The 14,890-nt window shown below is 36.5% G+C and overlaps 3 protein-coding genes and 1 pseudogene across 3 annotated transcripts; 2 read left to right on the top strand and 2 right to left on the bottom strand.

Moving 5' to 3' along the window:
• Positions 1–1,669, top strand: LOC145958392 (RING-H2 finger protein ATL46 pseudogene; annotated as a pseudogene).
• An 831-nt stretch (positions 1,670–2,500) lies between these two features.
• On the top strand, positions 2,501–7,448 carry RDR2 (RNA-dependent RNA polymerase 2). Its single transcript, XM_020371095.3, has 4 exons — positions 2,501–3,176; positions 3,530–5,436; positions 6,293–6,443; positions 6,532–7,448. Exons 1-4 carry the CDS (start codon positions 2,637–2,639, stop codon positions 7,294–7,296), a joined length of 3,363 nt encoding a protein of 1,120 aa, XP_020226684.1. The 5' UTR covers positions 2,501–2,636; the 3' UTR covers positions 7,297–7,448.
• A 1,626-nt stretch (positions 7,449–9,074) lies between these two features.
• On the bottom strand, positions 9,075–10,668 carry LOC109807265 (uncharacterized). The gene has a single exon (XM_020369785.3). The coding sequence runs from the start codon at positions 9,731–9,733 to the stop codon at positions 9,254–9,256; it is 480 nt and encodes a 159-aa protein (XP_020225374.1). The 5' UTR covers positions 9,734–10,668; the 3' UTR covers positions 9,075–9,253.
• A 2,329-nt stretch (positions 10,669–12,997) lies between these two features.
• NFD2 (Ribonuclease III family protein) lies at positions 12,998–13,908 on the bottom strand. The gene is made up of 2 exons (XM_083075472.1): positions 13,748–13,908; positions 12,998–13,683 (listed from the first exon to the last, which is right to left on the bottom strand). The coding sequence occupies exons 1-2, from the start codon at positions 13,817–13,819 to the stop codon at positions 13,195–13,197; spliced, it is 561 nt and encodes a 186-aa protein (XP_082931598.1). The 5' UTR covers positions 13,820–13,908; the 3' UTR covers positions 12,998–13,194.
• Positions 13,909–14,890: the final 982 nt, after the last annotated feature.

Genomic DNA, 14,890 nt, shown 5'->3' with positions numbered 1-14,890 from the left:
GAACTTCTGGTGGAAAAGTAAAGTGTAACTACTTTCCATGGCCACCAACCACTGACAATGTGGTTATGTTCGTGGACTTTATCAAAAGGTCCCATACACTCTTCCATCTATCACGTCTTCATTCATTTCCTTATAAACCCACCTCGATCTCCTTCATCTTCACCTATTAGTAAAAACTCAAAAAGGAAAGAAGTTTCCTTACTACAAAATCCACATAAACAACCATACATAACAGTTTCTCATGCTTCTCTTCTCAGCTCAGTCTTCATAATCACAATCTTTGTTACCTTCTCCAAACTCAATGCTTCTTAGAATGTGAGTTTAGGCTCAATCTTATATAACAGGTAATTATATATTTCATTCTAGTCATATCAGTAGTGGATGTGAAATCGATATTAGCTAGATATAATACCACCTTGAGTTCACGCCTGGAAAAAATCAATCACATAAAGATCAGTTTTCAGAATATCCATTGTAGTAACAGGAGTTTGTATAAGAAACATACAAACGTATGCTAAAATGCGCGGAATTGAACTTGAGGCCAAGCAAAATGGTGGCTTGAAGTACTCATATCCTCAATCTCCCTTCTCACCACTCCAAACTCCTAACGATGGTAACATTAGTAGCAACGATGAAGAAACAACAACGGCATCATCTCTCAGCAGAATCAGTCCACTCATTCTGTTGGTAATAATAGTTCTAGCAGTGATCTTCTTCGTGTACGGACTCGTCCACTTGGTTCTATGGTTCCTCATGAAAAGGCCATCACCTCCATCACTTTACAACTCCAACAGGTTCCACGAATCCACACGCACACGTGTTCTCCAACGCCAGCTTCAGCAGCTCTTCCGCCTGCACGATTCAGGTCTAGACCAAGCCCTCATTGATTCTCTACCCCTTTTCCATTACCAAGACTTGTTGGGGTCAAAGGAACCCTTCGATTGTGCAGTGTGTCTCTGCGAGTTTTCTGAACACGACAAGCTGAGATTGCTTCCTATGTGCACCCACGCGTTTCACATGAACTGTCTTGACACGTGGCTTCTCTCCAATTCCACGTGTCCTCTTTGCAGGGCCTCGCTCTCCAACTACATGGAGAATCATCAGAATCCGGTGTTTAACGTTGACACTGACAATTCTTTGGTTCTGCCAAATGGGGTGGAAGAGAACGCGCGTTTAGAAAGCCAAAGATGGGTGAGTTCTGAGGCACGAGTTAGTGGGAAAAGGGTGTTTTCAGTGAGGCTGGGGAAGTTCAGAAACAGTGGTTTGGAGGGTGGAGAGGTAGGGGGTGGTGGTTGTAGTTTGAATGAGAGGAGATGCTACTCCATGGGTTCGTATCGTTATGTGGTTCGTGATTCGAATCTGCAAGTGGTGTTATCTGGATCTCATGATGAGAGAGATGGTGATGTTTCGGAAAATGGGAAGATGATAGGAGACTCAACGATAGGTGAGAGCTTTTCTGTTTCCAAGATATGGCTTTGGTCCAAGAAGAAAAGCTTTCATGCTTCAAATGTACCTTTCCCATGATTTCTTCTTGTAAGAGCTAAGAAGGTGTGAGCAAGGTAGACTTTTATTTTCTGTCCAGAATTGCATGGCAATAATATTAATAGTGCTTTTGTTTTTATATATCATACCGTTAATATATCATAGCCGATACCACGTATTTGGTGTTTTTTCTTCTCTTCTACTTTATCCACTTGTCGTTGGAATCACATTGATCTAGCTTGACTGACAAAAAGTGTTCCAGCTTTTTATGGTTTTAGGAGGATTTTTATTCTAGATCATGGACATGAGAAAGAATATTGTAACAAATGCCATGAGTAAACAATCCAATGATTACTTTTTAACATGCATAACCCTATGTAAACTTTTTTAAAATTTTAATTTATGTACGAATTAATTTTAGTTTAAAAATATTTTTTTTTCATATGTTCATACAGCGAATTTCATTTAAATATATAAAATTTGAAATGTTAACCAACAAAGTTTAACTAGATATATGAAAAAAAAAAGTTGTTAGTAATACAGAAGGTATATTGGTGATTTATATGTCTAAAAAGAGAATTATTCTTCGGTGAAAAACAATAGAAATGTTTCTTTTGGAAGAGATATTTACAATTGATTAATAAATAAGAACTAATAGATAATTATACAATATAGCATGTATTCATCTCAAATAAATAAAATAAAATTATACTTTTAATCTATATTATATTTTTAATATTTATATTAATTTTCTATTTTTAAAATATTAATTTTAATTTTTTATCTTTTAAATATGAGTTAATTTAACTCTTTTGTTTTCAATTTTTGAACACAATTTTAATTCTATTTTTTTGGTTAATTCAAGATGCAAAATTTTTTATTATTATATTTATCTAAATGAAAATTAATGAACCCAGCTCATACTTGAAATAAAAAGACTTATAATGAAAATTATGTAAAAGACAAAAGAACCAAATAAATGTTTAAAATAGAATAAAAGAATAAAAGTTTAAAGTAACAATCAAAAAAATGATTTTTATTTATTTATTATTATTATCGAAATAAAAGGAAGAGAAGTGTGGGGGTTTGGGTTTGTTGACCCTTTTGTACCAACAGAGACAGAATCGCTGGCTCTCTCACTCACTCTTTCAAGCATGGGAACGACAACGACACCCCCTCAGTCTGACACTGTTCGCGTCTTCAACATACCTCAATCCGCCACCGCCAAGGACCTCCTCGACTTCCTCGAAGCGGCGGTGGGCCCCTCCACCGTCTTCGCCCTCGAAATCTTCTCCGACAACCCCAACTGGAAGTCCCGCGGCACCGGGCGAGTGCAGTTCGAGAGCGCCGAGGCCAAGTCCCGCGCCCTCTCTCTCTCCAACCTCCACCAACTCCTCTTCCTCTCCCACTTCCTCCGCCTCTCCGAGGCCTCCGACGACATCATCTTCCGCCCCCGCCACCACCTCCGCAACGGCGTCCTCTACACCGGCTTCATGCTCCACGACCACCGCATGAGCGTCCTCGACTCCTGGGAGGGCGTCACCGGCTGCGTCATGCCCCAAAGGAGGAAGCTTGAATTCTGGGTCTTCCATAATGCCGACTGTTACAGACTCGAGATTTTCTTTGAGGACATTTTGGAGTCTCATGGCTATTGCTTGGGAGAAGATGCCAAACTCAATGCCATACTCTTGAAGGTAGTACCTTTTGTTGCAAAGGATAAAACTTGCATGCAGTTTCATTAGGATTGTTGGAGTTTTGTCTCGTTATTATGCAGTAATCATATTCTTTTTGGTGCGAATTATGATCGAGGTGAAACTTTTAACTTAAGTTCTAATAGTTGAAGAATACCAAAAGCATCCATGAAAAGTTTTATTCTATTGTATATTGTATTTTACTCAGAATTGGAGTTTTAACTCGATAATTGGCATTAAGGTTAAGTAAAACTTCAATTCTGATTGGAGAATGATATGAATGTGAATTTGGACTTTAATTATTATGATTAATGGGTTTCTTTTCTTTTTTGATGGTGTTTTTCTTTTTCTCTCAGCTAAAATATGGGCCAAAGATTTATCAGAAAAAGACGGGGCCAGATGTGGCAGCCAAGTTTAAGGGGGATAGGTACCGTTTTTGTAAGGAGAATTTTGAGTTTGTTTGGGTGCGGACTACTGACTTCTCGGAGCTGAAGTCAATTGGGCACTCTACTTCATTTTGTTGGGAAATTGAGGAGGAACATTTAGCTTCGGATGTTTTTGCAAGTTTCCCCCTCTACAAGGAAAATTTGAGAGATTTGGCTCTGGAAGATGGGGAAGAATTTTGCTCTCCGACAGAAGCAGTTCCGCTTGTGAAGTGTGCTTCGGAATCCAAATTACCTTATGAGGCTCTTTTCCAACTGAATTCTCTTGTTCATACTCAGAAAATTTGTCTTGCTTCGGTGGATGATGAGTTGATTGACTTGTTAGGAGGCTTAGATGAAGAAAGTAGAGCTGTGATTTTTCAGAAATTGCACAAGATGAGCTCCACTTGTTATGAGCCTCTCAAATTCGTGAAGACTCAATTACATGTGCTGAGTACTAAGAGTAGAAAACTGCCACAATCGACGCAGAAAAGATTGACAGATAATAACATTATGAGCTGTCATAGAGCCTTGATTACCCCAACAAAGATTTTTTGCCTCGGTCCTGAGCTTGAAACCTCAAATCATGTGGTAAAGCACTTCGCATCATATGCTTCAGACTTTATGAGGATTACCTTTGTTGAAGAGAATTGGAATAAGCTTCCAACTAATGCAGTATCAACTGATATTCAAAAGGGAATCTTTTCAAAGCCTTTTAAAACTGAAATATATAAGCGCATATTGACTATTCTCCGAGATGGGATTGTAATTGGAACGAAAAGATTTGAGTTCCTGGCCTTCTCTGCTAGTCAGCTGCGATCAAATTCTGTTTGGTTATTTGCTTCTAATGACAATGTGAAAGCGGCAGATATCAGGGAATGGATGGGAAGCTTCAACAATATCCGCAGTGTTTCTAAATGTGCAGCAAGGATGGGTCAGTTGTTCAGTTCTTCTATGCAAACTTTTGAAGTTCCCCCTCAAGATGTGGAGATAATTCCAGATATTGAAATTACCTCTGAGGGTGTAAGCTACTGTTTCTCAGATGGTATTGGAAAAATTTCCCAATCTTTTGCTAGGCAAGTTGCCCAAAAGCTAAAATTGGATCATAGTCCATCAGCATTTCAAATTCGGTTTGGTGGATATAAAGGTGTAATTGCTGTTGATCGCCATTCCTATAGGAAGTTATCATTGCGAAGCAGTATGCTTAAGTTTGAATCCAAAAACAGGATGCTTTGTGTCACTAAATGGAGTGAGTCAATGCCTTGCTTTCTCAATCGAGAGATTATATCCCTGATGTCTACCTTAGGAGTAAAAGATGAGGCATTTTTGGCAATGCAGCAGGAACAATTGCATTTGTTAGGTAGGATGTTGACTGATAGTAAGGCGGCTTTGGATGTTTTGGAAAGTTTAAATGCAGCTGATTCAAAGAGCATTCTGGTGAAAATGTTGCATGAATTTAACGAGCCAAACAAGGAGCCTTATCTATCGATGATGCTTAAGGCTTATTATGCATCCCAATTATCTGACTTGAAAAGTAGATGCCGAATATTTGTTCCCAAGGGTCGAGTCTTAGTTGGTTGTTTGGATGAAACTGGTATTTTGGATTATGGCCAAGTATTTGTCCGCATAACTGTGACAAAAGCTAGGGAAAAATTTGGAGATGAAAGCTTAAGGAAAGTGGATGGCGATGATAGCACACGAATAATAGTGGGGAAGGTGGTGGTCACAAAAAATCCTTGTCTTCACCCAGGTGACATCAGAGTCCTTGATGCTATCTACAACGAAGAATTAGAGGAAAAGGGTTGGAGGGATTGCCTTGTATTTCCTCAAAAAGGACATAGGTATGTATATAATGAAGTACATTTACAACCATATTTGGTTGTAATCATTTTTTTATTCAACATGGAGTAATTAGGTTATTTACATTCATCTTTGTTCCAGTGTGCTGTCATTGACAACCATGAGTCATTTAATCATGTGCTAACAAAATGGGATATGATTATGAACTGGAGGATGAGATATAAAAGAGGAAACAGGGTGGTGTGAGCTAGTCTATCATTTGTCATTTAGAACATGCAGCATGTACTCACCAGATTCTTTCATTTACTTCCGAAAAAAATAAAATGATATTCCGAATGTTTCTAGAATTTGGTGTCCTTAGTTATCATCAGTTTATTACCACCTAATGTTGCCAATTGGTTCTTGTTCAATTTCTCAACTAGTCTTCTTTTAAGTTTTGCTGCCCCTGTGTGTAAAAGCAGTTCCTTATATTCATTGTGTGATGGACGTTTGATAATGATATTGGATTTTCTGTTGCTATGCCTTGTTAGGTATAAATTTATCCATAAGCTGTTAAGCTTTCACCTAACAGCTTTTAGGAGAGTTGGTAACTGGCATGGTGTTCGAGCCTTTATGATTCTTGATGATCAAGGGATCATAAGTTTTTTCCATAGCAACCCCCGTCTTCTAAATAAAGTTAAACTTTAGCACATAAAATAGGGGAGGCTTATCCATTGTCCATGCTTAACCAGAGGCTCTTGCATGACATAGTGGATGTCAAGTATAAAACCTTTATTAACTTTTCACCTGAAAGTTTAAGCTTTTAGAAGATTTGGTGTTTATCAATAGTCATTATTATCATTGATGTTTATCTTTAAAATATTTTTCTTATATTGATGTTTATTGCTGCTAATACAGGCCTCATCCAAATGAATGCTCTGGTGGTGATCTTGATGGAGATTTGTTTTTCATAAGCTGGGACAAAGATCTAATCCCATGTCAAACTGAGGCTCCAATGGACTACACAGGAAGCAGGCCTCGTATAATGGACCATAAGGTGACCCTAGAGGTAATTTTCATCGAAGTTACATTTTTCTTTTAAAAAAATTGATAAATGTAAAAACTGCTTCCTCATTTGTTATTTCCTTTCCGAGTAGGAAATTCAACAATTTTTTGTTGATTACATGATCAATGATACTTTGGGTGCTATCTCCACCGCACATCTAGTTCATGCCGACCGTGAACCAGAAAAGGCCAAGAGTAGAAAATGTCTGGAGTTAGCACATCTTCATTCCATGGCCGTTGACTTTGCAAAGACCGGAGCACCTGCTGCAATGCCTAGAATCTTAAAACCAAGAGAGTTTCCAGATTTCATGGAGAGGGTGGACAAGCCTATGTATGTCTCCAACAGCGTATTAGGAAAACTTTATCGTGCCATAATGGAGTCAGAATTGCAAATAAGATATAGCTTTGTGTGGTCACAGAAGCTTGCTGAAGAATCATATGATCGTAGTCTTGAAGTTGATGGTTTTGAGGCCTTCCTTGAGACGGCTTTAAGTTACAAGGAGATGTATGCGCAGAAGTTGAGCAGTTTAATGAACTTCTATGGTGCAGAGACTGAGAATGAAATGCTACTTGGCAACTTGCAAAACCGTGCTTCTTATTTGCAGCGTGATAACAGAAGATATGGTGATATGAAGGATCGGATTCTGCTCTCTGTTAGGGGCCTTCAGCGTGAAGCTAAAGAATGGTTTGAAAATAGTTGCCAACCACGTGAATATCAGCGTATGGCATCTGCATGGTATCATGTGACTTATCACCCGAGCTATTGCAATGAAAGCTTATGTTTTTTAAGCTTTCCATGGATAGTTGGTGACATCTTATTGCAAATAAAGTATGTAAACAAAGGACTTCACACATGAAGGCTTCCTCTAATGCTTTATGGGGAAAAATTCTGAAGCCGTTTGTGGTGGATGACATGTCAATGCAGATGTTGGCAAAATTATTACTATAAATTTATTTGGCACAAAAAATATTTACTAGCTGTATGTGCAAATGCGATTCTGGATGGCTTCATGTGTGTCCATTTTTTAGAGCTACCAAATCGAGTTAGGCAGGCTCATCGCATCAAAAGTGGGTTGGGTTAATTTGACCTGGTTTGTACCTTGCGAATTATTTATTTAGGTTAGTTTAGTAATGTTAAGCCAATCTGCACTGAAAACAAGTATGGATGTGTACCTCACAAGTCGCAAATCATCACCTAAATCTTAAATCCTACCGATTGCATACCACCTATGAGGATAAGTAAACTCAGATTATTCTTAGATTGTGTAAATAGAACATTTTTAATCTTAATATTTCTGTTATGTTTACCAAAAAGTTTGTTTTATTGTAATTTAATTGAAATAAATAATGTTTTGTAAAATTAGTGACTATTTTAATTCCATTTTGGGTCTCTAATTTTTACGTTTTTGTCCCATGAAACTGTATATGTAATTTTCTCTCCCTGTTTTATTTCATTGTTAGCATGTTTTATTGTAAATTTAACCTCCACTATCATTAATCAAATCACTCGTTCTCAATTTACGAGCACCCAAGGCTCAATTATCCCTTTTACATATTGGCAGACACTGCCATGTCTGTTTCTGCTGTTTATCAATAATGTTAATTCATTGCCCATAGTGAAGACATCAACACAAGCACGATTGTCTCTACACATAATATATTTACTGTATTTTATAATTAAAATTTAAAAGCTTTTAAAACTATTTTTAAATTAAGTTTAACTATTATTTGCAACGTTGTATAATTAAGAATCGGAATATTTTTCTTCAATTAAATTACGTACGTTTCTTTCAATCAATGATGTGATTTTTTTGGTTAATTTTTCCTCATTAATTAATATTAATATCTAAAAAACGTACGTTCATGTTTTATTAATTTATCAAACAAATACAGTGAAATTGCATTGAAATTAACTAAAATACACATAAATGATCCAAGTATAACCATATAGATGATACCTTGTAGGTTGCTATACTCATGTATTTTGTGTTCAATAGTAACATACCGAAAATTATTATAAAAAAAAAATTAAAAAACAAAGAAGCAAACTTTTGGAAAAAGAAATATCCGTGGAAGGAACGGTTGATAATATGTAACAATAGAAGAATGATTGAAAAGGTATTGGCAGAAGCATTTCGGAAATGTCTTAATCTAATTATTGATAAATAATAGGTTTACCCAAAGATATAAAGATTAAAGAGCAGTTGTTGTCTGTAAGTATAGGGGTCACTTATTGAGTAGACAGTAGTAAGGGAAGGTGGTGGAACAAGTTCCTATGAATTTACCCTACCAAGTACTTTGAAGGGTGACGAAGACGACACTCCAAACAAAAAGGCGATACTGAAAGCCCCAAGTTGTACAGCTAATCCTTGTTCATTTCGTGGAAGCCTCATTTTATTGATTGCAAATTGCCAATTCGAAAAGCAAATCCCCACCACCCATGGCCTATCCTTGCACATTATTATAATAATAATGATCACTACTTGACTAGGACTACTACCTATTATTATGATATCCGGGATTGGAAGCCAAGCCTTCTTTTTTTACTCCTCTCCACCCACCCAAGAACCAAACCAACCATTAACAGAAAACACCCAATTAATTTAAAAAAAGAAAAAAGAAAAAAAGGTGTATATACAGAATAAGAAGCACCCATTCCGATGTATATACTATATACCAATATGAAAAGAAAAATAATTAAAATGAAACAATGGGCGGTAGAATGGGAAATGAAGGAGCGAATGAAAGCAAAAAGCGAAAAGTGAAGCGAAGGGGCAGGCAGAGGAGAGCCAATGCTACCTCGCCAGTCGCCACTCAGACCAAAACGACATCATCGATGTCACGAGCCTTAGGGGAAAGCGACTTGACGTTGACGGCAGCATAGCGGGTGGAGAAATTGCGGAAGGTGGCTTCGTCGTTGAAGTCCCCGTTATGCCCCTCGTCGAAGTTTAGGGCGTAACTCAAGGGATCATACTGGTACTTGGGCGTGCGCTTGGAGTTGGAGTTGGAGGCGCGGTTGCGGTTGCGGTTGAACCTGCGAATGAACGTTTTCCACCTGGGACCTGCCACGATCTCCGACCACTCGCGAATCTTCTTAAGAGCCCGAAGCCCCCGCGACCACCACCGCTCTCCACTTGGACCTGAATTGGAGTTGGAGCGGACCAGCTCCCACCATGAGGAACGACGTCGTGGGCCGAAGCAGCACGGCAATAACAAGGCGCACCGAGAGTTGGATCTCTCTTGGGCTTGGGAGGTGGGAGTGGGAACGGATTCAGAATCAAGCTCGATGGACATGTCAGCTACTCAGATCAGATTATATGAGACAGATAGAGAGAGAGAAAGAGAGTGTGCCCCGTCTTCGCTTCAACTATAAATAGCTAATACAAATGGCTGGGCTGCCTTTGCACGCTCTATTTAATTCCAAATGTAACCCTATGTCAATGTCTCTTCACCCACACTACTCACCATCCACTCACCCAACTTTATTACTTCTTAAATCAACCATTCCTACTATCATTTCTTCTAATATTATCCCTGTCACTTCTTTCTCACCAATAATAATATTCTAACATCACTTTTTAATTCCTCTATATTCAAAAATAAAAAAACATTATCAAATAAATATTGTTAAAATATCATCACCATCAACGACGCAACAAGCGCCCACAGAAAATAAGATCACCAGCACCACACGTCACACACACGCACAAGCACAAACACGGGAATCTCATTCTCATCATCAGCTAGTGCTTGCTCACTCGCAAGTCCTGATTGCCCTCTCTGCTGGGTCAAAATACCCTCACCTATGTATATCCATTCACACGCATACACATGCATATGTTTCCGCGATATTTCTTCTGCTGTTTAATTACACCTAAATTGATCTACACTTGTAACCATAAAGTATGCACTTTCCCTTTAACATCACATTCACAGGTTCAGCGCCCCTAATTTCATTTATGCAACTCTCTATTCATTCACTTTTTCTTCAATAAATATAATCAACAAAAATTATGCCTTACTTAAAGTCAACTTTAAAATTTTAATTTGAATTCATTTAGTACACAAAAATTACAGCTAACAAAAATAGGGTCACCCACCCATCACTGCTCCATTTCAAAGGAAGCAACGTTGACTTAATTTCATTCTAAAACAAGAAAAGTAGTATTCATGTTATACAATTAGACCCGCTTAAAACCTTTTGTATGTTATATTTTTAAGGAAGAAAAATTATTTTTCAAAATCACCTTTGATCAACCATAGGATAACATGTAACCAATTCTTGAAAGACCAAATCAAAATATAAGATAAATTTTAGTATTAAAGACCAAATCATCAAAACTAAATCTAAGAGAAATATTTGTTTAATAAAACAAAGTTAATTTAAAATAATTTTTTAAACTATAATTAAATAAACATATTAATTTTTTTGAAATATCACTCAAATAAATATATAACACTATCTTCACTTGTATACATTAATTTTTACTATGTCACTAATTAATAAGAAATGCCTAATGCAAACTCTCATGTCAAGAATGGAACATTTCAAATGAAAAGTTTGTAAGACTAAATATCTTAGGGTGGGCCAAATAACAACTCAATACCAATGACCTAATAGTCCCAACAACTTCTAAAATAAATTCTGATACGCTTCTAAAATTTAGACTTAAGTGGTATCTTTAAGCCATGTGAGACTAAACACACCCTGTTGACTGTTGAGACGACAATTGAGGCAGCCAGCCAGACCACAATTAAGATGGTTTTCTAACAGATATGGGTGGAAAATTGTGCCGTTAAATTTAGTGGGTTAAAATTGTCATGCACTTCAATTTTAAATCAGACATAAATACACTAGTGCTTGCTCTTAATTTAGGGAAAGAAGAAAACTTTAACAAAACCTAATCCAACATGACAAAGACCAGCTCATCTAAATTTCTCTCTTCAATCACGGGGCTCGCAGATTTGAAATTAAGTAATGACTAATGAGTCGTGGCAAACCCACGAGATGTGTCGACTCTGTTTTTTTACCACTACTACAAAAGATGTCATGATTCGGACCAGAATCTGTCGATGGGAAAGACATGGACAATAGACAGAACTAAGATTATGACACAACTCAAAGACGTATAACACACGACAGCATGTTCTTCATTAAAATTACATTGTAGTTCGTATGGATAAACAAAAGAATAATTTTATTACTCATCTAGTGACAAAATCATATCCAATGGATAGCTTATCAAATCTCAAGTTTCTTCTCCAAGCCCTTAAGTTCCACATTTTACCATTATTACTTGTGATCGTAAGTTTATGAAGAAATGAAACCATATCAGTACCAACGTTACCCATTGTAACAATTTCATGCAACGACTCTAATATGAAGGCACCGCATCATATAGTGGTATTTGATAACCCACGTCATTCCTAAAACCATAAGGATCACAGTCTCTCACCTCTCCCTCCAATCTAGCTGTTTAAAAGAGCTTTAACACATTTGTTTTGACTTATATAAACATTAAAGATGAATCTAAGAAGTTATCATCAAAAGATAAAAGGATAAGTAAAACTAATGATTCTGCTATACCTAAAGTTAAATATTAGCTCCCAGAAACCCAATCTAAGAATGGTGAAACAAACGTCAGCTTTAGTGAAAAATTTCACCCATTTCTCCTCCCCATTTCATGACAATGTACCTCATGTAAAACAGGGGAAGATTTACCCAGTAGGGACACGGGGGATGTGGTCTGAAAAGATTAGAAAAAGGACAAAAACCTGGTTAAAATGAGTAAATACTTGAATTAGTAACTCCAAAAACACATTGAAACAGTTCCTCTTCTCAAAAGATTTTGAAACATCAATTTCATCGTACAAGATGTAAAGACTGAATAGATATCCAAAGGTATATCGAGGGAAAAAGTAGGTTTCCATTTTAAATGTGTGTGTTTGGTAAACATGAAAGAAATAGAGAGAAGAGAAGAGAAGGAGAGTAAGTAAGAAATAGAGCAAAAATTGAATTTGTTTTGTAGAAGAGAAGCAGAAGAAAAGATGAGATAAATTTTTAATTGTTTATATTAGATTAAATAAAAATCCAAAATTTATATTATCAATTAAATTACACAATTACCCTATATATTATGCAACTAACTTCAAATCTTCAATAGAAGGACAAAAGGATAAAAAAACCTAACTTTCCTTCTAATCCTCTAATATTATGAGGTATTAAAAAACATTTGGGTCCCACCACATCTTCCCCTCACTTCCACTCAAATCCATCACACCAAACACACACGCACCAAATTGATGTCTAAAATCTTCAGATGACCAAATCGAGTGTTCAGCCATAAAACAACTATTCCACAACAGAACAAAGGACAGTAGGCCACTAAATCAACGTCCAGCATACCTCAAGAGGACCGATTCAATATCCTCCGTGTCTTCAGCAACCAATTTAGCACGAAGTTTTACAATAACAGCACCACAAACAATTGACAATAGATAAACAACACCACAAGTTCATGCACGAAAACCATATATTATTAACAGCCAAAAAAGAAATGAAAACACAGAGAAACTACATAGCTTCATAATTCATTCAACTAACAAACAAGTAGTTGCAGCATCAGTACATCACACTATATTAACAGTAACACTCCCTGCTTCACAACTAGCGGTCCAGAGCTAATAACAGTAATTAAGAAGTATCTTGAGCAACAAACAGAAACACAGGACAATTGAAAACTGAAGTGACAGTTTCAAACAGGCAGGGAAAGTCCTAGGTCAGCGCCATGAAGGGACCAGAAAACGTTACCTGCGTCATCGGATTTACCAGCGTCGATAGCAATAGCAGCAAAGATCGCTCGGAAGGCGGTGCAAACGACGGCGGGGGCGGAGGAATTGGTCTTGGGGGAAACTCGAACGACCTTGTGCAACCCTAATCGCATTCCATCGACGGCGCAGGAAGATTCGACGTTGGTGATTTGGGACAATCGACGGTTGAGCTCTTTGGGAGAAACGTCAACGTCTTTGGAAAGCATGTGGAAGGAAACGGAGGTTTGGATGACGGTGGCGCCGAGAATGGCGAAGGCTTTGTTGTTCTCCTCGGAGAAGGAAGCGTGGGTCATGGCGCGGCGAAGAAGATCGACGCTCTTGAAAGTGTAGCGGAGTTGTTTCTGTAGGGTTTCGAGAGCTGTTGAAAAGGGAGAAGAGAGGCGAAGTTTGGAGGTTGGAGTTGTTGCGTGTACCTGCAAAATGTATTGTAAGAGAATGAATAAAGGAGAAAAAAGGGGTTGATGGAGAAGAAGTAACCGGAACGTGGGGGAGGATCGCAATGAGGAACACCGCGAAGACGGTGAAGCTGCGAATACACGACGATCGCATTTTGCTCTTCTTCCCTCTCTCTCTCACACTTGAGTTTTGAGTTTTGAGCTTGACTTCCTCCTCCAACTTTACTTAGCTAACAAGCACTTTCATTCAAACTATTATAATGTTGTGCTGAAAAAGCATTGCTAGCCTTCACCTTCAGTTTATTTTTAAATATTTTTTAAAAAAATTCTATTATATTTTAATTTCAATTGAGAATTTGCTCAATAAATTTTTAGACTCCATTACATTTTTTATCCACAACACTCAAATATGAGACATTGTATTATAGATTTGAGTCATCATCATCTAAACCAATGACTTATTTGTTGTTAATTTGTTGAATGTTATCACTAGCTACTATATTATTATTACATTATTGTCATCGTCATTGTAACTCTAACATCATTATCATCGCATTACCTTCTTTGTTTATATAATTACCAATAACATCATCACCATTATTATTAATTCATCGTTATATTACTAAAGTTGTCATGACAATTATTATTATTGTTGTTATTATAATCACTGCTATCAAGTTTTAGTGCACGATCATTATTATTAGTGTCTCCGTCATCATCAATATTATTATATTAAAATAATTAACATGAATTATATAAAGTTAATTGATATTAAAAAAAATGGTTTGATTAATTTTATATTATTTTTTCCTTGAGTTATTCATTATACACTAAATCATACATATGATACAAAAGTTGCTCAATAACTTAAACATTTGTTTTGTACTATTTTATTCTCCTTATGTTGTGTCTTATTTTTTGATTTAACAAGATTGAACCTAATATTAAATGATTTATAACCATTCACCTCATCCACTTAATCCTTGTGTTGTATCTTAATATGCATCAAACACATACTAATTTAATACATTATAAAATCAATTCCATATAATAAATTAATATTAAATTTTTAAAAAAAATATTAATTACATTTAGTTTCAATAAATTGTAAACACTCAAGATTTAACTCATTAATTGAGTGTGTTGTTTTTAGTAATGAGGTGAGATAATAAATTTTTATAATTTAAATAAAATATTTAATAAATTTATTAATATTATAAAAGCA

This window comes from Cajanus cajan, chromosome 5 (genome assembly GCF_000230855.2).
Source record: "Cajanus cajan strain Asha chromosome 5, NIPB_CcT2T_4, whole genome shotgun sequence".
NCBI lineage: Eukaryota > Viridiplantae > Streptophyta > Magnoliopsida > Fabales > Fabaceae > Cajanus > Cajanus cajan.
Note: the sequence above shows the minus strand (reverse complement) of the source record. Positions and strands in the feature narration are given on the sequence as shown.

Coding starts and splice junctions, on each gene's coding strand:
- RDR2 (XM_020371095.3), top strand. CDS start 2,637: ATGGGAACGACAACGACACCCCCTCAGTCTGACACTGTTCGCGTCTTC. Junction 3,177..3,529: donor TCAATGCCATACTCTTGAAG/GTAGTACCTTTT, acceptor TTTTTCTCTCAG/CTAAAATATGGGCCAAAGAT. Junction 5,437..6,292: donor TTTCCTCAAAAAGGACATAG/GTATGTATATAA, acceptor CTGCTAATACAG/GCCTCATCCAAATGAATGCT.
- LOC109807265 (XM_020369785.3), bottom strand. CDS start 9,733: ATGTCCATCGAGCTTGATTCTGAATCCGTTCCCACTCCCACCTCCCAA.
- NFD2 (XM_083075472.1), bottom strand. CDS start 13,819: ATGCGATCGTCGTGTATTCGCAGCTTCACCGTCTTCGCGGTGTTCCTC. Junction 13,684..13,747: donor CGATCCTCCCCCACGTTCCG/GTTACTTCTTCT, acceptor TACATTTTGCAG/GTACACGCAACAACTCCAAC.